At 39.6% G+C, this 24,892-nt stretch overlaps 1 protein-coding gene across 4 annotated transcripts in view; it reads right to left on the reverse strand.

The window, feature by feature from the left end:
* The window catches only part of ST6GALNAC3 (ST6 N-acetylgalactosaminide alpha-2,6-sialyltransferase 3), a 555,034-nt gene that overhangs the window by 422,662 nt on the left and 107,480 nt on the right, over window positions 1–24,892 (reverse strand). For 3 of the 4 annotated variants that reach the window (XM_015433945.3, XM_065520010.1, XM_045385940.2), the window contains exon 2: window positions 18,532–18,646. The exons of the other annotated variant lie outside the window; for it this stretch is intronic. In XM_015433945.3, coding sequence (XP_015289431.1) covers window positions 18,532–18,597 — 66 coding nt within the window. In that variant the 5' untranslated portion in view covers window positions 18,598–18,646. The remainder of the gene's footprint in view (window positions 1–18,531; window positions 18,647–24,892) is intronic. 4 annotated transcript variants of the gene reach the window in all.

Here is a 24,892-nt window from a genome sequence, read left to right on the forward strand (position 1 = left end):
CTCGTAAATGAGTTAATGCCATGTTCACCAGAGTGGGTTAGGTGTCGAGGAAGTGGGGTCAGTCCCATTTCTATCTCACATGTTTGCCATGTGATGCCTTCTGCCTTGGGATGAACCTCACCAGATGCCAGTGCCATGCTTTTAGACTTCCAAGCCTCCAGAATTGTGAGCTAAGTAAACGTCTTGTCTTGATAAACTACCCAATCTGTGTTATTATAGCCACAGAAAGCTAACTAAGACACTATCTTTACTGTGTATTCTCACAAATGGCACTAAAGCCCATATAGGCAGGAGCAGAAGGAGCAGATGTGGAGGCAGTGCAGTCCCGAGCTTGGTAGGACAGGCACACAGGCAGGCGAGAAACACAGGCTCTGGAGCCAGACTGCCAGAGCTCAAATCCCACCTAATGACTTGCTAGCTGGCTGGGCAATTTGGGCTCTAATTTGTAAAATGGGGTTAACACCTACTTTGTGGAACTCTGAGGATAGTTAAATGAGAAAAATAGTGCAAACTACTCAGCACAGTGATTATTAAAATTATAGAAAGAGGAATCAGAAGTACAACATAATGGAGTGACATTTCTCTCTTAATATGTGGAAGGAGGCCAGCTGAGACTTCCTTCCTTGGGAATTCTTAAGAAATGTCAATGGAATGAAAAATAAAATAGCATATTGCTTCCTCAAGGGAAGGAAACACCTCTCCATGATATGTTGTCTGTCTATTTAGAGGGACGAAAAGTACTAATTCTGCAGTATAGAGAAAAACAGCTTAAATGGAGTTGTTTTGCTGGAAGTTATCATTTAAGCATGAGCTTCATAAAAGCAATATCTGCAATATCTTTACTGTTAGTGATCATTGTTAATAACTATCACCATCTATTGAAGGCCTTTTTAACAACGGTATTTTTTTTTTTTTTTAGACAGAGTCTTACTCTATCGCCAGGCTGGAGTGCAGTGGCGCAATCTCGGCTCACTGCAAACTCCGCCTCCCGGGTTCTCCTGAAGCAATTCTCCTGCCTCAGCCTCCCGAGTAGCTGGGACTATAGGCATCTGCCACCATGCCCGGCTAATTTTGTGTTTTTTAGTAGAGATAGGGTTTCACCATGTTGGCCAGGATGGTCTCGATCTCCTGACCTCATGATCTGCCCACCTCCAACAGCATTTTTCCAACTGTGATCATTAGTGCAACTCCTCACATCTCGGAAAGATGTGGATGTATTTAGTTCTGCTTGGGAATACTGTCACCTACCTAAATCTCTACAAGTGGAAAGCAGCAGAGTTGGGATTTGAATCCAGAACTGACTGTAACGATCACACTCCTTCCATACCCCCCACTGCCTTCCACAGCCTAAAGGAGAATTAAAAGTCACAAACTCTCAGCCCTCACAGGCTGACAACAAAAGAGGTATAATTAGACTCATCCTGAAAGGTATAATTATTTTCTGTGCTGTTCTCTGTACTTCAAAATATCCTTTCACCATGGAATCATAGAACTTAATCACGTAATCATGACTTTTATGGCCTTATTTTTCCATTTCTTTAAATAGAAGTTTCTTGGGTCCAAAGACCACATCTCACATTTTGGTTATATCCTTCTCTGTAGCTAGAATCAAGCCATAACATGAAAGGAACTCAAGAAATACCATTTAAATTAATGAATGATGTTCTAAAGTGTGAAGTAATGTAAGAACCAAATTGGGAGGATATAACGGTGCTGACTATGGTAAGAATCATGAAAGCAACTTCATTCAATTTCAAGATGGAAAATAACACTGACATTCACTGTTTGGGGATCCATGGTCTAATCTCCTTTAACATCCCTAGTGCTTAATCTGTCAGTCACCACACACAGATTTAGTACTTACTGCCAGGTATTCATTTTCAATTCTTTGAAGCATAAAATCAGCAGCATTGGATAATATAGAGGTGAAAATGCTTTTGGGTTCTTTGGGAGAAAAAATATATGCACTTTCATTATTCCTCAATGCCACTGTAGATTTCCCTCATCCTTTACAACATCAAAGCAGCAGCAACAGTCTCATTCATAAGTGCATGCTAAGTTTCCCTTAGAGGATGCCTGATGGGACAAAACAAGATGCTCTTTTGAAAGGGGACTCAGGTGTCCAGCTGGCATGTCACTGACTCATTTCCTCTCCTCATCCCCTGTATCATATTCACCAATATTTTAGCCCCAAGGTCAGTCTTCTGTAGGGAATGATGAATCAGGGCTGACCTGTGTGTTGGGGAACCCTAACAAGCAGGGAGGTAGATGGGGAGATGTAGTGACCTGCCTACCATCAGGAAGGTAAAGGGGGAGGCTGTGGACTATTGAGTGTACAAGGGGCTCTTACTTCTAAAGCAGCCATTCTCTGCACTGTTAACATAGCAGGGCATTTGGAAGCATTTCACTCAGGTAGAAAATCATTGAAACACTGATATAATACTCAAAAAAACCGCATACGTTCTCTAGGGTTAAATCAGATCTAAGCTGGCCAATTCTTCATTCAGCACATGTTGAAGAGTGTTGATACTGCACCAAACCTTGTGCTAGGAGACTGGGAATATAAAGATAAAAGATCTGGCCTCTCCTCAAGGGTCCCACAGTTCAGGAAGCAAATGATGTTGGGAATAATAGCAGTGGTAGGGAAGTTATAAAATTGCTGACATTTACTGAGGGCTCACTATGTGCCTGGCATTTTCCTAAGCATATTTGCATATATCAATTCTTCTAAGTCTGCAAAAGAACCCTATGAGGTAGGGTACTGTTATTAATATAAGAATCCAAGGCTCGGTACTCAGATGAAGTGCTATGAAAATCTAAAGAAATCTCCCATATATTCTCTCACTCAATTTTCTTGAGACTACCAGTAACAGTTACCAAAGGGCTAAGAGAAGATTATGGAAATAAAACTTAAAATAAGAAAGTTCTACCAATATTTCTATCAAATATTCCCCACAGCCTGTAGAAAAATAGTGATACTGCCTGATTTTAGCAAGAAGATACACGTCGTGCAATAAGGAATATACAGAATAGTGCCATTTGAGAAACACCGCTCCTGGATATCCAGGCTCAAAACCCCACCCAAGTACACACCCCCGCCTCCACAGTGGAATAAAAAGGACTCTTTCTACCATCAGAGTACTCCCAGAGCACCCAGTTCCACCCAACTCCCCTCTGCAAACAGATAGATCGTCAGAGACCAAATGATCTGTCTAGTTCTCAGTTCCAATTCTTCTACTTTAGAATTTTAAGTAATTCTTCAGATAAGAGGATAAGTTTTCACATACTATCTCTACCCCCATATTTATGGCAACACTATTTATAATAGTCAAAATATGGAATCAACCTTAGTGCCCATCAATGGGTAAGTGGGTAAAGAAAGTGTGGTACATATACACAATGGAATATTATTCAGTCATAAGTAAGGCATTTGAAGCAACATTGATGGAACTGGAGGTCATTGTGTTAGGTGAAATAAGCCAAGCACAGAAAGACAACCATTGCATGTTCTCACTAATCTGTGGGAATTTAAAAAAGTGGATTTCATGAAGATAGAGAGTAGATTGGTGGTTACCAGAGGCCACAAAGAGCAGTGGGGGTAAGGGGATAAACAAAAGTTGATTAAAATGTTGATAAAAGTTGATTACCCAGTTTGATAGAAGAAATAAGAGCTAGTGTTTGATAGATCAGTAGGGTGACAACAGTTTACAATAACCTATCATATATTTCAAAATAGCTACAAGATAATAAATTGAATGTTTCTAGCATGAAGAAAAGACAAATGTTTAAGGTGATGGATACCCCAATTACACTGATTTGATCTTTACAAATTATATGTGTGTATTAAATTATCACAGGTACCCTGAAAATATGTATACCTATTATGTAATTTTATATATATAGTAGAATACACAGGGAAAATATATAATGAAAAAAGTATTTCTAAAAATTTATACACTTTAAAAACACAATTTCCATCTGAATAAACATGCTAAATACAAATCATTTTTAATTTATTCACTAAATATTTACCTCTTGCATTTTCTTATCACTCTTTATTGTCTTTTATTCATTTTTTGGCATTTAAACATAAACTTTCTTGTAATTTTCCAAAAAAATTTTAATATACAAGTCACCTTTTCTCTCATTGACCATAATCATCTGTAGGGCAGGGTCTATACCACTGATTCTAAACCTTCCACATGCAACAGAATCGCCTGGAAAGCCTGTAAAACTTACCAACTGCAGACTAATGCCCAGAGATTTCTATTTAAATTAATGTTAAGTAGTTTTATAAGCTTTCCAGACTGTTGATCTAGTTCTCACACATGGCTGCACTTGGAATCACCCAGCGGGGAGGGGGCTCTACAATGGAGTAATGCATGGGCACCCCCTGCACAGATTCTGATTTATTTGATCTAAGTGCCCCCTCCATTGATCTGAGTGCTGCCTCTATTGAGCTAAATGCCACCTCCACTGATCTGAGTGCTACCTGAGCTGAGTCTCAAGAGTTTTCTAAAATGCTCCAGGTAACTCTGCGCTGAAATGAAGACTGAGAACATCCTCACATTCCTTTGGCATGTACCCTAGGACCTAGCCCAGAACTTGTGCATAATTGACTTTTGTAATTTTTTAAATCTATAATCCAACAATTTCACTTAAAATATTCTAAATTCCAATCCTGCAACTCCCCATAAATTAATCAGAACCAATAAATTTGAATTATATACTAGAGGTGACATACTTGGATCTCTATAAGGCTGCAGAGCGATTATATCAGGAAGTGTGTCCTTCCTCAATAGTTGATTTCTTCACAATTAAAATGAACTGAAGAACATTCAGATCTCCATATTTAACACTCAGGGTCCAAAGACCACTTCAGTATATACCTAGTAAATTAGTACATTGAAAATGCAATGCTCTGAGGCTATATACAGATGACTTGCTTGCATTTCTTAAGACTCTGGGCAGATTTTTCACTGACAAAAAATTGATCTCAACATCCAAGATTGAATGGTTTTATCAGCAGGAGAAGCAGGCTATTGGGAATAGGTACTCTCTGATTGCAAACACTTCACACTTCTCTCCTCTCATTTATGTTGTCTAAGCATCATCTCTACTTCCCTTTCCAACAACTTATACACACATTCATCTTTTCCTACTGCAGGGTTTCCCAAGAGCCATGACCAGAAGAGGCTGGGGGAGAGAGCTTGGGGTGGAGGTGGGGTGCTCTTCACTCTTATTTGACCATTAGCTTTATTAAAACAAGGCTTAGGGCTTCACACATGTATGTATTCCCTCCTAGGACCTGGTGGAGGCTTTACACAATAAAGGTCTGAATAAATACTTATGTTGAATTTATTTAAAGCCTTGGAGCTAATTGTATATGTGTGTATATATGTATACACACACACACACACACTCTCTCTCTCTCTCTCTCTCTCTCTCTCTCTCCACCCACACCTCTGTAAAGAATCAGCTGGGAAGTATCAATGGTTTTCCCTGCTCTGCAGGTAAATGTCACTGCCTTTGAGTTAAACCTGAAGTCAAAGATGTATTCATGGTTTTGTTTCTGTGTGCCACCCTTCCGATTGTAGCCAGAAAATTCACCTGAATTGTCCTCTGTGTCCTTCAGGGTATCTCTGACATCTGGTCACTTTACTCAGGAGTGCTGAGTCAGTTCATTACTCTTGCTTTAATGGAGATTCCGTTATTTGACCAAGTCAATGCTCCCAGAGGCTTTAGGATAGTTAGATTTTACAAATGCATCTGCCAATATATTTTGGACATGCCAAATGCTGTGTACACAGGGGTTCTTAGTAATTATAAACTTGAAGTTGCCACTCTGCTTCTAAGGACATAGTCTTGTCTTTTTGTTTGTCTTTCTGTTACAATCACAAATGATCCCACCCAAAGGCACTTGTTTATCTCCTTTCTGCAGAGGCCTGTGATTCCCACTCTCCAGCCTTTCTGCTTCTTTTTCCTCTTATATTTTAATACAAAATAAACTACAAAATAAACTCTTATTTTTAATTTTCCTCTTATATTTTAATACAAAATAAACTACAAAAATGTAGTTTATTCCAGTCTTTAAAGTTTTTTTGGAACAGTTTTTTCTCCCTACTGCCTGCATTCTGACTTCCTAAGCAGGGAAGTTATTTTTCTTCCAGACACAGAAGACTGCAAACAGTTGTCATCAGTGCCATCTAGCCATATGACCACCTATACATTCAGTTTCCAACCTGATATGGTTTGGCTGTGTCCCCACGCAAATCTCATCTTGAACTGTAGCTCCCATAATTCTCATGTGTCATGGGAGGAACCTGGTGGAAGGTAATTGAATCATGGGGGTGGGTTTTTCTCATGCTGTTCTTGTGATAGTAAATAAGTCTCACAAGATGTGATTGTTTGATAAAGGGGAGTTCCCCCGCATATGCTATCTCTCTTGCCTGCCACCATGTAAGACATGACTTTGCTCCTCCTTTGCCTTCCACCATGATTATGAGACCTTGCCAGCCATATCGAACTGTGAGTCAATGAAATCTCTTCCCTTTACAAATTACCCAGTCTCAGGAATGTCTTTGTCAGCAGTGTGAGAACAGACTAATACACAACTCAATGAGTAACTCTCTTTTGCTTTCTGGTTCTCAGTCTGAACGTAAGAATTTAATCATTTTGGACTTTTTTCCTTCTTTGTTTTTCACACTGCTGCACTGTGGTACAATTTGTTTTGTTTTACTATCCTATGAACAGAGGAACTTAGTGAGGACATTTATTATTAATAATCTTCAAATGTCAAAGGTTTTAGAGCAGTATTCCTCCCAATCATAAATACACTGGACCTCGGGACATTGTATCACAGGGGCGTTTCTGGTCCCCGCTCCATCCTGCCTCCTTACCACCACTGGGAGATTGTACTCCCTTTTCCTTCTTCGCAAATCAAACTGCAAATGGCCTGGATTCCTAGACCTGGAATCAACCAGCACATCTACATAGACACCCTTCCTTTGTTTTAAGAATCTATTAAATAGTTTCAAACTTGTGTGAGATTATACATGTCCTATATTTATTATATTTTTTCAGAAAAATGTCAATAACATTTAAGCCAAAGACTAACTCAACCAAAACCATCCCATATTATCTAATTTATATACAAGGGCTTGTTTTAAGGATATACACATAGCATAGTAGCCACCATCTAATCAGAAAATAGAAAATCTAAGCAATATAGGTTGTTTCATTGCTCCCACAGGCAGGAAACCATCTGAGCTGGCTGAAATAAACAGGGATTTTCCAAAGACCCCTGAAGGATAGAGGGATCTTTCAAAGACCCCAAAGGCATGGATGAGCTGGGTCTTGGGAACCCACAGAAACTGGAGACTGCAGTACACCAGGAATGACTGGGAATTCTTTATCTCTGTTGCTTGTCTTTGCTTCTCCCCACTCATTCTTCAATTTCTGCAGACCTGATTTCTCAGTTTTCCTATTTACATAGCAGAAAATGGCCACACACAGAAGGCATATTGGGAATATGATAGAGCCAGTTACAAAGTATCAGATGCAGGTGCCGATTAGAATAACTTGGAATAGAAGCCCAGTCATAATCCAGTCAGTTACTGCTAAAAAGTTTTATTATACAAAAAATGTTTTTTCCCATACTTAGTATGTGGATAGTTGGGCAGTGTGAAACTGCCAGGAAAGAGGAAACTGTTCAGGAGATAACCCACTACAAATTTAATTTTGTCCACCCATATTTTTCCATTTGAATACACAAACAAGCTCTCATTTAATCAACAATCTCAACTCTCCCATTTGGGATGGCTGTACATCTCAACTTCCCAACTCCTTCAGGACAAACGGGACACATAAATTAGAAAAATGAAGGTCGCCAGACCAGAAAATGTAAATCTTCTAAGGGTTTTAATTCATATATGAGCTACAGAGTACATTCCACATTATGTGGGAAATGCTATGAAGCATCTTATTTTAATTAAAAGAGCATTGAAACTATTGCTGAAATTTTTAAGCATGAAATCCAAGCACACACCACAGAATTTCCTTTGAGTCAAATTAGCATATGGCCACAGGACCCAATTTCAAAATGGTCATGATAAATCACAGCCATTTAGAATGCACTGGATTTCAGTTTCATGTAAATAATACATTACTACTTTCAAAGGTCAGATATCTGGAGCACTCTGGAAAAAATTATACGATATTGAACAATGTTGGTATCTGAGACTTAGTTACATGACATCATAATGTATCATAATTGTGTATCATATGTATGATGTATCATAATGGTGATAGCTACACATCTCTAAATTAAAATGTTAATTTTTCATCAAAAGTGGATTTTATAAAGCAGAAGCACAGCTCTACTACTCATCAACTCAAGGGAATTTTCCTTATGGAAGTGACAAGTGATATCTGGCTGGAAAGATGTGTCTCCATTATAAAGCCTCTACATAATTCAGCAGCCTGGCCCGGCATCAATCCTGTCGAGGTACAGCATCTGTCTGCAACTCTAGATTTTATGATGCAGAGCTTCTATTTGGGTTATACCAGAGGTAAATGTGGCAATTTTTATAACCAGTCATAACCACCTATGTCTTGGAGGATCCAGTCGCTTCAGAAGAACCCTAATGAGCATCTAGAACCACATGAAATTTGAATCCATTGAAGGAAAGGAAGGAATCTGAACCATGGATGGAAAGTTTGCTTCTCTTCACAGAGCTAACTCTTCCAAACTTGCCTGACACTGCCACATCCCAGATTTCCTCCTCTGAAATCTCCTCTTCACCAGCCCCTCCAACTCTTGCCATGATCTACCTGGTGTAACCCAGGACTGGCTCTTAGTTCCCAGCCCTTCCCATTCAGTGCAGCCTTTCTTAATTAGCCTTGCCCAGAGTTTCAACTACCGTCTAGTTGCTGATTGGCTCAGTTCTATCTCCTAAGTTCTAGAAACAAAACTCTACCTACAGATTAAAATCTCCACTTAGCTGTCACAAGGCACCTCAAATCCGACATATCTAAAATACCACCAATCCTCTCCCGATTTTCCAAGTAAGTATGTCCCTCCTCCTGTGCTCCCTTCATCAGTGAATAGCACCACCACCTTCTTCAGGACCCAGGCCAGAAACCTTGAGGCAGACTTGATTCCTCTCTCTCCTCCACCACTCAAGTCCAATTAGCCACCAAACCCTGTTGACTCTATCTCCTAATTATATCTTAAGTGTACATAGTTTTCTCCATTCCTACAGCCACTTCTTTAGATATATCCAAGCTGCAACAGTGACATCCTGTTTCCTGCCTCAAATGCTGCCAACCCTCTGTTCATTTTCCATACTGTTACTATAAATGAATGTTCGAAAGGTATAAATCTGGCTAGGTCACTTACCTGAATAAAATCTTATAATTGTCCACCACTGTTCTCAACATAAAGACAAAGCCAGGTATGGTGGATCACACCTGTAATCCAGCACTTTGGGAAACTAAGGCAGGAGGATCACTTGAGGTCAAGAGTTTGAGACCAGCCTGGGAAGCATAGCAAGACTTCATATCTACTATTTTTTTTTTTAAATTAGCTGGGTGTGGTGGCACATGCCTGTAGTCCCAGTTACTTGGGAGCTGAGGTGGGAGGATCACTTGAGCCTGGGAAGTCAAGGCTGCAGTGAGCCCTGATTGTGCCAATGCACTCCAGCCTAGGCGACAGAGTGAGACTCTGTCTCAGAACAAACAAACAAATAACAGCAACAACAAAAACATAAAAAAGGCAAAACTCTGTAACAGTTGTTCTCAACCAGGGGCAATTTTACTTCCACAAGGTACATTTGGAAATATCTGGAGACCATTTTAGTTGTCAAAACTGGAAGGATGGAAGTCACTCTTGGAATTTAGGACAAAAGCCAGAGATGTTACTAAACATCCTATAATGCATAGAACAGTCCCCACATCAACAAAGAATTATCCAGCCCAAAATGTCGATAGTGCTAAGGCCGAGAAACCCCAAAGGCTTAGAGGGTCCTGCCTAATCTTTCTACCTTCTGGTCATTTCCTACCTTCTACATCCCCATCTTGACTTACACTCAGTGAACCAGCAAAATTAAACTTCTCAAAGACAGTGGTGTGTCTCCTCCAGGTCTTACCACACTCTGTCCCTTTTAGCCTGGGATACTGTCAGGCTTTTTGCCTGCTTTCTTTACCTAATGAATGCAAAGCCTCCTCTAAGTTTTCTGCTCAGGCATCACTTACCCTAGAAAGCCTTCCCTGCCCCCCATGGATTAGATGCCCCCTTCAGCCCAATTATCTTCCTGCCTTTCCCTTGACATTGTACTGTGTTATAATTGCCTGTTGACTCAGTGTCTCCCAGACTGACAATCAGAGTCCATGCATATCTTTTCCTCGGTTTGGTTCCCAGCAATCAGCACAAAGCCTTGCATACAGTTGGCACACACATATTTGTTAAATGAATGTAGGGTTTAAAATCAACATCATTGGTAATCATCAAACTACTAACACTCTTCATTTAGCACATCTTCATCAGCAATCTTAACAACTAGTCTACACTTCTAAGCCCTTTGGCAGGTTCAGAAAAGTGGCAATGATGGCCTGTGACATAAGTCAGGGAGCTTAGAGCCAGTGAAAATTATGCAGGTGAGTAAAACTGTTGGCAAATCAGACAAGTTTTTGGAACCCAGCCATCTGGCTTTAATAGCAATTAGGCGCAGCAAAATAGGACATGCTAGAAAAAATATAAATACTGAAGCAGTTACAGTCCCAGCTTATTGTTCAGATAAAAATAAAAACACGAGGTAAATTTCAGTTGTTAAGCAAAGTTAAATGAAAACAAGTGGAAGAATAAGTACACATCACTTTCCACAGATGGATATGAATAAGAGGCATTGGCTTGTTAAGTAGCTAGGAAAGAAAAGGACATCAAACCTTGCATCTTAGGATCCCTTTACACTGTTTAAAAAAAGTATTGAGAGGCCAGGTACAGTGGCTCACACCTGTAATCTCAGCACTTTGGGAGGCCGAGGTGGGCGGATCACCTAAGGTCAGGAGTTCGAGACCAGCCTGGCCAACATGGTGAAACACCATCTCTACTAAAAATATAAAAATTAGCCAGACATGGTGGCACACTCCTGTAATCCCAGCTATTCAAGAGGCTGAGGTGGGAGAATCATTTGAACCCAGGAGGGGGAGGTTGCAGTGGGCCTAGATCCCACCATTGCACTCCAGCCTGGATGACAAGAGTAAAACTCCATCTCAAAAAAAAAAAAAAAAAGTATTGAGAATCTCAAACAGCTTTTGTTTATATGAGTTGTATCTATTGATATTTATAGTATTCATTGTGTGAATTCCTGTGATTCAGTTTCTTATAGTGTGCTACCCAGAAGAGCAGCATCAGTATCACCCAGGAACCTGATAAAAATGCAAGATCATGGCCCCATCTCTGACTTCCTTAGTCAGAAATTCCAAAGGCAAGGCCCAGCAATGTGTTTTAACAATCCCACCAAGGCATTCTGCTGCTGACTGAAGTGTAAGAACAGCTGCTCCAATTCATCATATAACTAGAGCAAAACTCCATTTTCACAATAATAACGTTTATATAGGACCTACTATGTGCCAAGCTCTGTTCAAAGCTGTTTACACATTAATTATCACAATAATAATAATCTCTATTTCCACTTTACAGATAAGGAAACACATGGACAGTGTCATTTTTGTCTCAACAAATTACAGAAACTCCTGATTTTCCTTAAAAAGAAATCACCTCAACTCTGAGCTTCTGAGCTCTAAGACTCCTTTCTTCTTCTTACCAAACTCAGTTAATGGCTTCCCTATTCCTCACCCCATACTTCTTCAGATTCCCTAATTCTTGAACTGTACCATCAAACCAAACACATGCTTGTTCCTGACTTCCCTTACAGAACGCATGCTCATGGAAGAAGCCCTTGATCCTGGAGGAATGTTGGGGAGTAGGGTATGTTAGGAGCTCCATAAGACCTTACTAGGGAACCACAAGGTCAAAACTGTTTTTGCGAGAATACTAAAGTATATTTGCCTTTTTTTTTTTTTTTTTACCCATGTTGACATTTGCACCAAATATACAAAAGCAATGGTCAGTAAAATTGCTAGCGCCTTAGCACAAATTAAGGCAGTGGCTCCAAACTGTGCTAGCAGCCATTCTACACAGCCATGTACCCTTCACAGTCATGTACTCTCAATAAAATAAATACTAGTTTCAATTAAGAATGTCCTTGAAGGAGAAGTAAGAATTATTAATTTTATTAAACCTTGAGTACACATTCCTTTTAATATTCTGTGTGATGAAATGGGAAAATGTATAAAGCACTTCTATTACACACGTAAATACAGTGGTTGCCACAAAGAAAAGCACTTGTGCAATTGTTTGAGTTGCAAACTCAAATAATTGCTTTTTTCATGAACATAATTTTTTCTTGAAAGGAAAATTAACCAAGTAAAGTTATTTATAGGTGGGCAGTTGGCAGATGTTTTCTTCAAAATGAATGAAATCATCTTAACACTTTAAGAAAAACAACTAATAGTCATTGATGCCAATGATAAAAACCTTGTTTTCAAGTAAAAATTAGGATTTTGTAAAACTCATATCTGCCATCATGGGCTTGAAAGCTTCCCAGTACATAAAGACTTTTCTGATGAGATATTTGAGTGGTAATATTAAGGAATGTGATTTTTGGATATTGTATAATGAAATGTGTCAACATTTGAAAGATTTGTATTAACTCAGTGAACTGATATTTTCAAATGACCAATGCAAGATGTTACAAAATCATGCATGAGTGAAAAATCCATTCAAAGTGCAAGCTAGACCAATGGATTTCAAAGTAACAGAATATGAAAAGTTCATTGATTCCGTTTCAGATTTCACATTGCAACTAACCTTTAGAAAACTACCAATTGGAGTTTTGCTGTAGTAACAAAACAGAATGTCCACAATTATCTGAAAAGGCTAATCAAATACTCCTCCTTTTTCCAATAACATTTGTGTGAGGCTGAATATTCATCTTGTTTTATCAATGCAACATATTGCAACAGAGTAAATCCAGAAGTAGATATGAGAATCCATATCTATGTCTTCCCTTAAGGCAGACCTGAGAGAGATTTGCAAAAAATGTCTTAAATGCTATCATTCATACCATTTTTTATTTTGGGAAATATAATTATTTTTCATAAATATATATTATTTGTATTAACATATATACATGTAATGGCTTTATTATTATTACTTTAAATATTTAAAAATATTTCCAGTTTTAATTTCTAATGCTATCTATAAATATCAACAGATACAATTTACATAAACGGAAGCTTTTTGAGATACTTAATACTTTTCTTAGGAATGTAGAAGGGTCCTAAAACACAAGGTTTGAGAACCACTCTTTTAGCCTATAAACTTTCCTCCTTGCATATATAATAGTTCTTTAAGCTCCTACTCTATATCTCAGATTACATTTCTTCCAAAGAGAAACTATATGTAACCAGTTCAGATCTGTATACCTTTATGAGCCCACATTTGAGTAAACAAGACCTACAGCCTTGCCCCAGCTTGTTCACTTATCGTGTGACCTTGAGAAAGCTCCCTGCTCTAAGCCTTAGGGTCTCATCTATATAACAGATATGATCACAGTGCCTACTTCATTAGGGTGGTTACGTGGGTTTTAGGGATTGCTATGTGTTCCCTCAAAATGTATCTAAGGGTGTCCTGACCTCCAGTGTGGCTATATTAGGAGTAAGAAAGTAATTAAAATTAAATGAAGTCACAAGTGTGTGGACCTGTTGCTATAAGATTAAGGTTCTTATAAGAAGACACACCAGAGAACCTGTTCACTCTCCCTCTACCACGTGAGGCTACAGCAAGAAGGAGGACATGAAGAAAGCCCTCATGAGGAATCAAATCACTGGACCCTTGATATTGAACTTCTAGCCTCCAGAACTGCAAGAAAACACATTTCTATTGTTTAAGCCACCTAGTCTATGGTATTTTGTTATGGCAACTTAAGCAGGCTAAGACAGAGGAGATCAGTAAGATAGGATGAGTAACACACTTAGCACAGTCCCCGGTGCATCACAAGCACAACAAATACTCTCCACTATTATTATTATTCATTCCACAAAGATTTATGTAGTGTCTACTACAGCTACCAAGGCTTTTGCCATCATGGGACTCAGAGTCTGGGGTGGCAGGGAAGAGGCGGTTAAACCAATAATCATTCAAATAAATATACTGTAGTTATGTTAAATGTTGTGGAGGAAATCAAGGATGCTAAGAGAAGATAAAGAAGGGAGGCTTAATGTGAGTTGGTACTTATGTTAATTAGCTCAATTAGCCATTCCAGAATGTACACACTTCAACATGTGTGTGACAGATATATACAATCTTTTGACAATTAAAAATAAATAAATAAAGACATTTTCTAATGGTGGGGGTCCCCATTGTAGACTGGAAGTGGGGTGGTTACACATGAAGGAAGGCACTTTGAGAAAGTGGGATCTAGACTCCTAAAAAGAGGAGGCCATATTTTTTCCTTTGTGGACCCTACACAGGGTAGAAGAATCTACTTCGATTATTAGATATTTTTTCTACCTAATTTAAGTTATACTCAGAAGCACAAAAGCTTGTTTCTAGTTTTCATATGACACTTCCAAACTTAATGTTTATTCTGGCTTTTATATAAATGTCCTAAGCTTAGCGTTTGTTGAGAATTACTAAGAGAAGTAGAATTACCTTCTGGGGAAATTGAAAAATGACCTTTCTGGGCAAAAAAGCAGAAGATAAAAGGATCAATAAACAAAAGTCCCCAGTTCCCCAATTCGTCTGACTAATGTTACAATCAGAAAGAATTTAATTCATAAGGTCAGGCCCTTCAGAGAAGTAAAGACCAGTGGGTGAGAACAAGGACACCTGGGAGTCTATGAAAGTGGAATCTAGCCTCACTGTGGCATGATTTATCCTGATCAAAGAGCAGAAGCCATGAAAATCTTTGAAAAATGATTCACAGTGCCGAAAAGAACATACCTGTGAATATTCCAGTTAAGGCAGTGCATTTTAACCAGCCATCCTCAGAAACAAAACATCTTCTTACCAAAACGCAAGCCCCTAAAACAACACCCCAACGGAATGATAAAAAGCAGCTGAGCCTTCCTGTAGGCAGAGACAATCGAGGGAACCTTTGAGGCTGTGGGTTGAAATAATAAAATATTGAAGTGTGACTCTCTTTACTTTCTCTTTCGGCATTCCCACAGATGTCCTGTGAGAGCAGGACTCTTCAAAAACTCTTTTTCCAAGTCGAGTAGAGAGCAGCCCTTGATAAATCATGAAATGAAATAGCTTACTGGAAGGAATTCTAGCTGGAAGCCAGCAGAGCCTGGTACCAATCTCAGTTCAGGACTACAGGCAAAATTGGTCACGTTTTCTATGCCCCAAACTCTCCATCTCTCACATGAGGATAATGGATTTTGAAGAAAATGAGTTCATATGCAAAAGCAGCTCTGCCTTTTTGGGAAAAAGAAAGTACCAATACAGGCAAAGCAGTCCCACATTTTATATCAGTATTATATTAGTTTCTTTAATTATATGATGTTCAGGGCTGGAATTTAATATACATCAATGTTGAGGACTTCTTCCATTCTACATATCTGAAAGGTGTTTCGAATTGTACAAGGGGGAGACCAAAGCAACCTAGAACTCAGGTCCCCTTCCCCCCATCTGTTCTTTCCCCCACCCATCAGTGTGTTTTTCCAAGGGGCCCTGAACTTTTCTGAAATCCCATGACCAGGTCTGCCCCTTTATGCTCAAAAAATGACTCCACCTCCATCATTGGTAAAAATAAGTCACTATTTTTTACTACTCTCAATTTTCCAGTTTCCTCAGTACACAAGCTAATTTACATGCAGCCCACCCACTCTTTCTTCCCTCTCATTTCAGAAGAACAAGTGCATTCATCCACTTTAGTCTACTCTCCCTCCTATGACCACATCTCAGCCCTCTAGCTCCCCAGGGACCTCAGCCACCTCTTCTTTCTCTTCAGTTTCTTTTCTTATTTTTATCAACACATTGTAATTATACATATTTATGGGGTACAATTTGATGTTTTGATACATATATATGCTGTATAACGATCAGATTATGGTATTTAGCATGACCATCACCTCATGTATTTATCATTTATATGTGGTAGAGACATTCTCAAAAGTCTGTCTTCTAGCTATTTTATAATATACCACATCTTAACTGTTAACCACTGTCACGCTTCTGTGCAATAGAACACCAGAACACAGTCCTCCTAATTGTAACTTTGTACCTGTTGACCATCCTCTCCCTGTCCTCCTCTCTTCCCTTACCTCCCCTATACCTAGTATCCTAGTAACCATGGTTCTACTCTGTTTCTATGATATCAGTTCTTTTTTTTACAATCCACGTAAGAGTGAGGTCATATGGTATTTGTCTTTTGGTGTCTGGTTACTCCAAAGGTATCCTTCTCTACAAGTATAAACATGTTCAAGGCTTGTCTAAATTTTTTAAAGACAAACAAATGCCCTGACCTCATGCTCCATCTCTAGCTAGGACCTTCTCTACAACCACCCCACTTTCTTCATGATCATGCTTCCTAAAAGGGTATTCCCCACCAGTGGTTCTCAAACATTAATATGCAGACAGATTACCTGAGAATCATGGTAAAATGCAGTTTCTAGTTCAGTGAGATGGTGTGGGGCCAGCAACTCTGAATTTTTAACAAGCTCCCAGATGATGCTGATGTGGCCAGTCTGCAGACCACACTTTGAGAAGTAAGTTTCTATACTCTAATTTCACTTCCACTTTTTCTGCTTCCAGAACCAATGTCAGTTTTTAAATGGGCTTCTGGGGATGGGAGTATAAATATCAAATAAATATAAAAACCCCTTTCTTGCTCTTTTTAGATGTCCATGAGAACAATGGCAAATGGAATCTCAATCCCACCCTTTGGCCTGGATAGCTAAAAAGCTTTAGCTTACAATGATGAGACCTCTGTAAGTAAATACTTCCAAAATCCAACACCTGAAGTTTTTGCAACCAATGATGGAACCATTATTTTACACATCTGATCAACATGGGTAAATTAAATTCTTGAAGCCCTTGTGAGCCACAAGCAAGAAGCGTTTCTGTACAATAGTGGAAAATTCTGAAATCTGTGAGAAATTACCTCACTAAATCATTTTATTTGTGTTTGCTTATGGGTTTTATTTGCTAATGTTGTTTTGTTTTACTTGACTTGTTTTATTTTTCAATATCATGTAAACCAAATCCTTCCAGCAGCTGGGAGTATGCTCCAAACTTGCAAAGAAGGAAACAGCAGCCATTTCAAGGCAGCAAGAAGTCATTAGGCTGAAAGGTTGGAGTAGCATGCACTGTTCTAAGAGTTTTGCATTGCTATGAAAAAAATCCTTTCTTCCTATCTCTGAGCCTCCCTCTCATCCTGCTCCACCCTCCAATCTATTAGGGTAGAAAACAAGTGTATAGCCCCTGAATTCTATCCTCCTATGATAGAACACTCCAGGACAAATTATCATAAATTACTTTACAGGTGAAATGTCATGAGTGTCACATACTACATTATTTTTGTTTCATTAAATACCAAGGAGACACAATGAGTTGCTTTAAAATGAGGGGTTAAACTCTACCCCAAAAGTCAGAAGATTCTTATAAAGAAAAGAGTATCCATCCGACAAATTTTCCTTTATTTGACACACTGAGCTCTCAGAATTCAGTCTAGTGTGATCCAATAACTAGAAACTGATCTCCCAGTCAAGCTAAGAATTGAGCTTTTAGAATTTCAGTCCCCACTTAATGGCCTTCAGAGATTCTTTCATGCCTCTAAGGTGATGCCTAACATCTTATCCTGGACTAAAAGACCCTTCACCAGCAGACCTGGCCTCCATCTCCATCTCTCAGCACTCTCCACTTGCACTCTCCACTTGCACTGCTTATACTTTTCTGCGAGAGCCTTTCTCTCCTCCATACCTCCACATGGGTGGGAGGAGGGGTCAGAAAAAGACAAAGCTATTTGCAAAATAAGCTAACATTCTCATTGAAACTTAAGAAATTTCAAACTCTACATTCTTGTTGTTGTTACTGGATTTACTCTTTGCTGGCTTCTGATCTCTTATTAGTCTACTAATCTACTAATCTACTCTCTGCTCATCAAAGGGTGTATTTGTCTCAGATTGCAACATTCACTAAGCACAATGACATGTGACTTAATGAACTTGAGTACATCCATAGTTCACTCCCTTGTCTATTGGCCTGTCAGCTTCAGCCCAGACCAATGTGGGGACACCAAGAAGCCCAGAGCCACTGCATACAGAGGTGGATCCAAAAGAGGCAGAAAGGTTCTATGTGCCTGGAGTTTGGGAAGCTATGGACTTATATCACACGGGTGGTGGTGGTAACCATAGGCAAAGGGTACAAATCACTTTATGTAAGAAAAGAATCTAAGAACTTACTTTCATGAATATGAGCACACAAAGCATTTTCTTCCAGCAGATAGGCACACTTGCCTGTAGGACCATAGAGCCCAGCAGGGCCAGGATCCCTTAAGGAAGCTCCCTTTCCATTCTCCTATGGGAAGAAGGAGTAAGAGTTATACCCTCTTCGCCCCATCCAATTCTATCAGAGAGACTGGCTCCCAGCCTGCTGCCCACCAGAAGTTAGTACAGCGTAATTCAATTGCCTATACAGGGGTCTCCATGTTGACATCCTCTGACCCTGTGTGGCCACCCACATCTCCCATGCCTTCCAGCAGGATTACAAAGTACTCCAGAGTTCCTTTGGACCCTTGAGCAGCATGGGTTTGAAGTGTGAAGACCTACTAATATGTGGATTTTCTTCCACCACTGACACCCCTGAGACAGCAAGACCAACTGTCCTCTTTCTGTTCCTCCTCCTCTACATGAAGACAATGAGTATGAAGACCTGTATGATGACTCACTTGCAGGTAATGAATTCATTTTATTTTCCTTATGGTTTTCTTAATAACATTTTTTATGTATTAATCAATTGTTTATGTTGCTGGTAAAGCTTCCAGTCAATAGTAGTCTATTATAGTTAGGTTTCTGGGAGAGTTAGGAGAGTCAAAAGTTAAACACAAATTTTCCACTGTACAGGGGTCAGCGCCCCTATCTCCCATAGTGTTCAAGGGTCAACTGACCAGGCCCAAGTGCTTAAAAGATTAGGTAAATGGAAGATCGATTTTGCATATACAACAATCCCTTAGAAACCTCACCAGTCTAATAGTACATGGGCTAATTTCCTCCTCCTCCAACACACACCATAATAATCATTTTCACCCTTACCTACTAAATACATATAGATTTTTTTTTTCAAGATGGAGTCTTGCTCTGTCACCCAGGCTGGAGTGCAGTGGTGTGATCTCGGCTTACTGCAGCCTCCGCCTCCCAGGTTCAAGCAATTCTCCTGCCTCGGCCTCCTGAGTAGCTGGGATTACAGGCCCACCACCACACCCAGCTAATTTTTGTATTTTTAGGAGAGACGGGTTTCACCATGTTAGCGAGGCTGGTCTCGAACTCCTGACCTCGTGATCTGCCCGCCTCGGCTTCCCAAAGTGCTGGGATTACAGGCGTGAGCCACCGCACCCGGCCCATACAGACTATTTTTGCATCTACTTATATCTACTCATAGGCTGTTCATGACTACTCTTTTCCTTGGAAAAATAAAAAAAAGTCAAATTCTGAGTTCCACAAGAGTTGAGTCTCAGAGAGATTTTCTGGAAAAACAAAAACAAAAATCTGAATGTCTAGGTCTCTATATCAAAAGCCGGAGCCTGGAAGGAAGTATAGAGGCTCAAGGCAATCCTGGGATGGACGTGGTGACCGGAAGTTAGCTGCATGGACTTCTGTAGACACAGGGCTGCTCACCACTGTTTTCTGAGGTTGTGTGTGTGTGTGTGTGTGTGTGTGTGTTTGGAGTGGGGAAACTAAAGAGTGAGGAGAGAGTCTTCGATCAGCATAATTCAAATGCCTACACAGGTGTCTGCATGCTGACATCCTCTGACTCTGTGTGGCCACCCACATCTCCCCTGCCTTCCAGCAGGATTGCAAAGTACTCCAGAGTTCCTCTGGAGTAAGTAAATACCTCACTGTCACTTGTAGTAAACATGGCTGCCTGAATTCAATGATTTATGCAATATCTGAAGTTTTTTTTTTAGTCACTAGTAGCATAATCTATAGAAAATGGATGCTTAGATTCAGCAATTACTTTATCTGGAGGGTACAAACTTATTGAATCCATCCAGTCAATTAACTTGAACGCACGTACAGCCTGAGAGTAAAAGACACATATACACCACAGCCTACCTTTATTTTATTCTGAGATCTCACAATGGAATATCAAGTAAGCAATTATAGAACTTCAGGATGGAAAACAACCAAAGTATTTTGGCTCAAGAAGCTGCGACTCTGAAGTAGAATACATTCATCTATTGTGTGTCATAATGAAGGCAGTAATTTATTTCAATGCCATTTAGAATGCACGGCTATTCTGCAGAAAAGCATCCAAAACATTAAGAAGAAGATCAGAAGGAAAACTGTAATTTCCTAGGAACCAATGCCGGAGCTAAAACTTTCACAATAACAAGAGGTTGAAATGGCACATATTGAGTTTTAAAAAATCTCATGCTTAAGGAAGTGGGAAGGGTGGGAGGAAGGGATGGATATGCAGTTTCCTTGGAAACAAAATGTGATATTATGGCAGCAGTCGCCTCAGGAATCATTGTTTAGAAGGTGAAAACACTGCTCATCTGCTTAACACTGGACAAGGGTAATTTAGAACCTAAATAATTGTGATTGTTATAAGAATCCTCAGGGAACTCTAAAACTGCTGTAGAATGGAGGTACAATGTACAAGCTCATAAATCTACAGAGGAACATGAGAAGGGCCCCTCACGAGGCTGCAGAAAGCAGATGACCATAGTAATGAGTTACATGTACAATTTCCAGAGCATGGATATAAATAGGCACCACCAGGCAGCTCAGCCTCCAGCCCTCCCTGGTTCTCTCATAGCCTTGAGAATACATGGCAGGTTTGTATGGAGATAAGCAGGTTTGTACAAAGACCGACCCGCATTCCTTATCTCAGCCCTCTACCACTCCCTAGCTCTCCAAGCTTGAACACCCCACTAACCTCAGTGGACCTCATCCAGAAAAACGAAGAAAATACTACTTTTTGTTTTTCTCAGGATTACTATGAGAATGGAATGAAGGAGGAAAAGTCCCAGAATATTGCCTGAGACATAGTCGGGGGTCTCATACATGTTAATTCTTTTCCCAGTAGTCAATGGGTTATTTTGACCTGTCTGCTTCTTTCCACCATGGACATTCCATATGCTCAAAGAAGTGGATGAGAATCCATGGCAGGAGGTCTTGCGGAGAAACTCCAGGGTGTGGCATCTGGTCAAGTCAGAGTTGAGGTGCATGGGCTCTGACTGCCATTCACACACTTAAGAATCAATCCTATTAATGACATGGGGCAGTGCGTGGAAGAGTGTAATGTGTGCGGGTAAAGAGCTGAGCTAAATTCTGAATGCCTGAAGGAGAACTGGGTATAAGAGAAGAGTAGTCCCTCCATATCTGTGGAGGATTGGTACCAGGGCCTCCCAAAACTACAAAAATCTACAGATGCTCAAGTCCCTGTTATAAAATGGCAGAGTATTTGCATGTAACCTACACACATCTTTCTGTATACTTTAAATCATCTCTAGATTACTTATAATACCTAATACAATATAAATGCTAAATAGTCATTATATTGTATTGTTTCAGAGATAATGACAAGGAAAAATTGTCTGTATGTTTTCAGTACAGACACATATTTTTTTCCCTGAGTACTTTCAACCTAAGGTTGGTTGAATCCATGGATGCAGAACCCATGGATACAGAGAGGCAACTGTGTTCCTCCAAGAGGGCAGGGACCATGTCTGGTCTGTCCATCTCTGTGTCCCTAGTGCCAGCACAACATTGGCACTATATGCGTCGAACACAGTATGCGCTCCATAAAGTTTCTGCAGAATGAATGCTAAGGGCAGCAAGGCATGCCAGGAGCTCATGGGCAAATGCATCAGGAGTGAGGAGCCAGGAGTAAAATTCAGAGTGAGGCACAGATGAAACCACAGACAAAGCAAAGAGTGCTTCCCTCCATGACAGGACTTCATGACAAATTTTGTTTTCCAGATGTTCATTGAGTGCTGACTATGTTCCAGGCACTGTTTTAAGAACAAAATAAAGAAAAGGCCTCCTCATCTGGAGCTCGTATTACGTCACATTAAACATAATGTAATGTGATGTTACAATAAAATGGTTCATGTGATGTGAACCTCTCCAAGCAGGGACCAAGTCTTGGTCATTGCTGATTCCTCAGTGCCGGAGCCAGTGCCTGCAGACCCACAAGAAAAGCACAATAAGGAGTATTTAAATTGATCTCAAAATGCCAAGAAGCACTAGACAACGTTGGCCTGGGATACGAAGTCCTGCAGTCCTAGACTTGAGTCTCAGGTCTAACACTAACTAGTCTGGTGACCTTAAGCAAGTTGCTTTCCCTCTCTGAGCTTCAGTTTCCTTATCTATAAAAGGAAGAAAGCAATATGAATTCACAGGGTTGTGGTGAGGATTAAAAAAATGTGCTGCCTTTAAAATAACTAGGACAGATAAGGGCACTTCGTTGTCAGAGTGGTACCTGCTGCTTTCATGATCTTTATCATTTTTATTTCTCATCAGAGACAGACGCACACATGGCCATACTCAACTGGACAACGTGAGTAGAAAATTACAGCAAATCCTCACCTGTAAAACTTTTAAGTCAAAATAAGACAGTCTGACACACAAGAACTCTTCCCTACTGACCCAGGCAAACAGATTCCTTTTCATGTGATGAACATCCTCTGATCAGTCACAATACCCTCTGTAGAGTGAGCCCCAATTTAAAGCCCTGGTCTGAACTCCATCTTTTCCCATGGGTGGTCCTCATTAGTTGGCTTGCTCCCAGTGATCTCAAAGGGCCAATGCTCAATTTTGTACTGCCACTTTTAGTCCTGGGCAAACTCTGAAGAGCTAGAATCCCCTGGACTGCCCATATGTTTCGTGTGTGTGTGTGTGTGTGTGTGTGTGTGTGTGTGTGTGTGTGTTGCCCAGGCGGGAATGCAGTGGCACGATCTTGGCTCACTGCAACCTTCGCCTCCTGGGTTCAAGTGATTCTCCTGCCTCGGCCTCCCAAGCAGCTACAACTACAGGCATGCGTCACCACACCCGGCTAAGTTTTGTATTTTCCGTAGAGATAGGGTTTCACTATGTTGGCCAGGCTAGTCTCGAACTCCTGATCTCAAATGATCTGCCTACTTCGGGTTCCCAAAGTGCTGGGATTACAGGTGTGAGCCACTGCACGTGGCCCCATATGTTTCTTAACTCAGTTCTGGTGACTTGGATAAGCTGACTTACCTATAATAAAGCAGAACTGATCCTCTCAAAGAAATGTCCCTATGGAGATGCTTTTGGTTCACATAAGGGGCAATCAATAACACAGTTAATGATTATAAATGAACTAAAATGAGAAAATTATGAAATAATCTATAAGTAGTTGTTAAAATGGGTTATGTGAATGGGCTCAGAGTACAGAGAGAAGTGGCAAGAAGAAACAAGATAGAGAGACTAATACACATATCAGTAGGCATAACTTCACATGACTGCAGAAGTAGGGCCATGTATTTATGTATATGTATATATACAATAATAAAAGTAGGATTCAATAACAAATATATAACATAGTCATTAACACATATATGTTCATGCACTACATTTTGGTCAACAACAGAATACATATACAATGGTGATCTCATAAGACTATAATGCCATAATTTTACTGTACCTTTTCTAGGTTCAAATATGTTTAGGTACACAAATACTTACCATTGTGTCACAATTGTCTATAGTATCCGGTACAGTGGCATGTTGTACAGGTTTCTAGCCTAGGGGCAATAGGTTATAAGATATAGCCTAGGTATGACGTAGTAGGCTCTACTACCTAGGTTTGTGTAAGTACACCTTGTGATGTTCCCACAATAACAAAATCACCTAATGATGCATTTCAGAATGTATCCCTATTATTAAGTGACACATGACTGTATATGTATACATACTCACTACTTGTCTCCATCCGCTTACATATATATGATATTAATATGTTTCAATAATGTATATATGTGAAATATATGTGTATATAGTCATCATTTGTCTCTAACCTTCCCCACAAAAAGCCATTTCTGAAATTTAGTATACAAATCAACAACAAAAAAGAAGACATTGAGGCTTGAAGTCTTGTGGTGTAGACCATTTTCTTAACTAAATAATAATGTAATACTATATCAATAAACAAATGAACTGGAGAAATTAGCTGAAAAAAATTGTACAAAAACTCCTCTAGATGAATCAATCTACAAAGAGCAGAGCTAAACTGGTATACAGGAAAGTCTCCTAAATTTTCATTATGCGACCACAAGATTTACAGTAACTACTACTTCATTGTCATTCGTTTCTAGACTTCTCCATAACTGTATATTGAGCAAAATCCCAAATAGATCTGCATTAGAACTGCATTATACATAGTGACATCTGCAAACTCTGTAATAGTCCTAATGTCTAGCCATAGACACCAATACCATAAATACAGATTCCATTTCTCAAATGACAATTCTGCACATAGTAAAATAAGTGGCAAGTCAAAATTCACATGACTAAAGTTGTTTTAGGTAATTCATAGGTTGTAAAAACTAATGAGAAGTAAAAAAAAAAAAATTATGAG

Source organism: Macaca fascicularis, chromosome 1 (assembly GCF_037993035.2).
Source record: "Macaca fascicularis isolate 582-1 chromosome 1, T2T-MFA8v1.1".
NCBI lineage: Eukaryota > Metazoa > Chordata > Mammalia > Primates > Cercopithecidae > Macaca > Macaca fascicularis.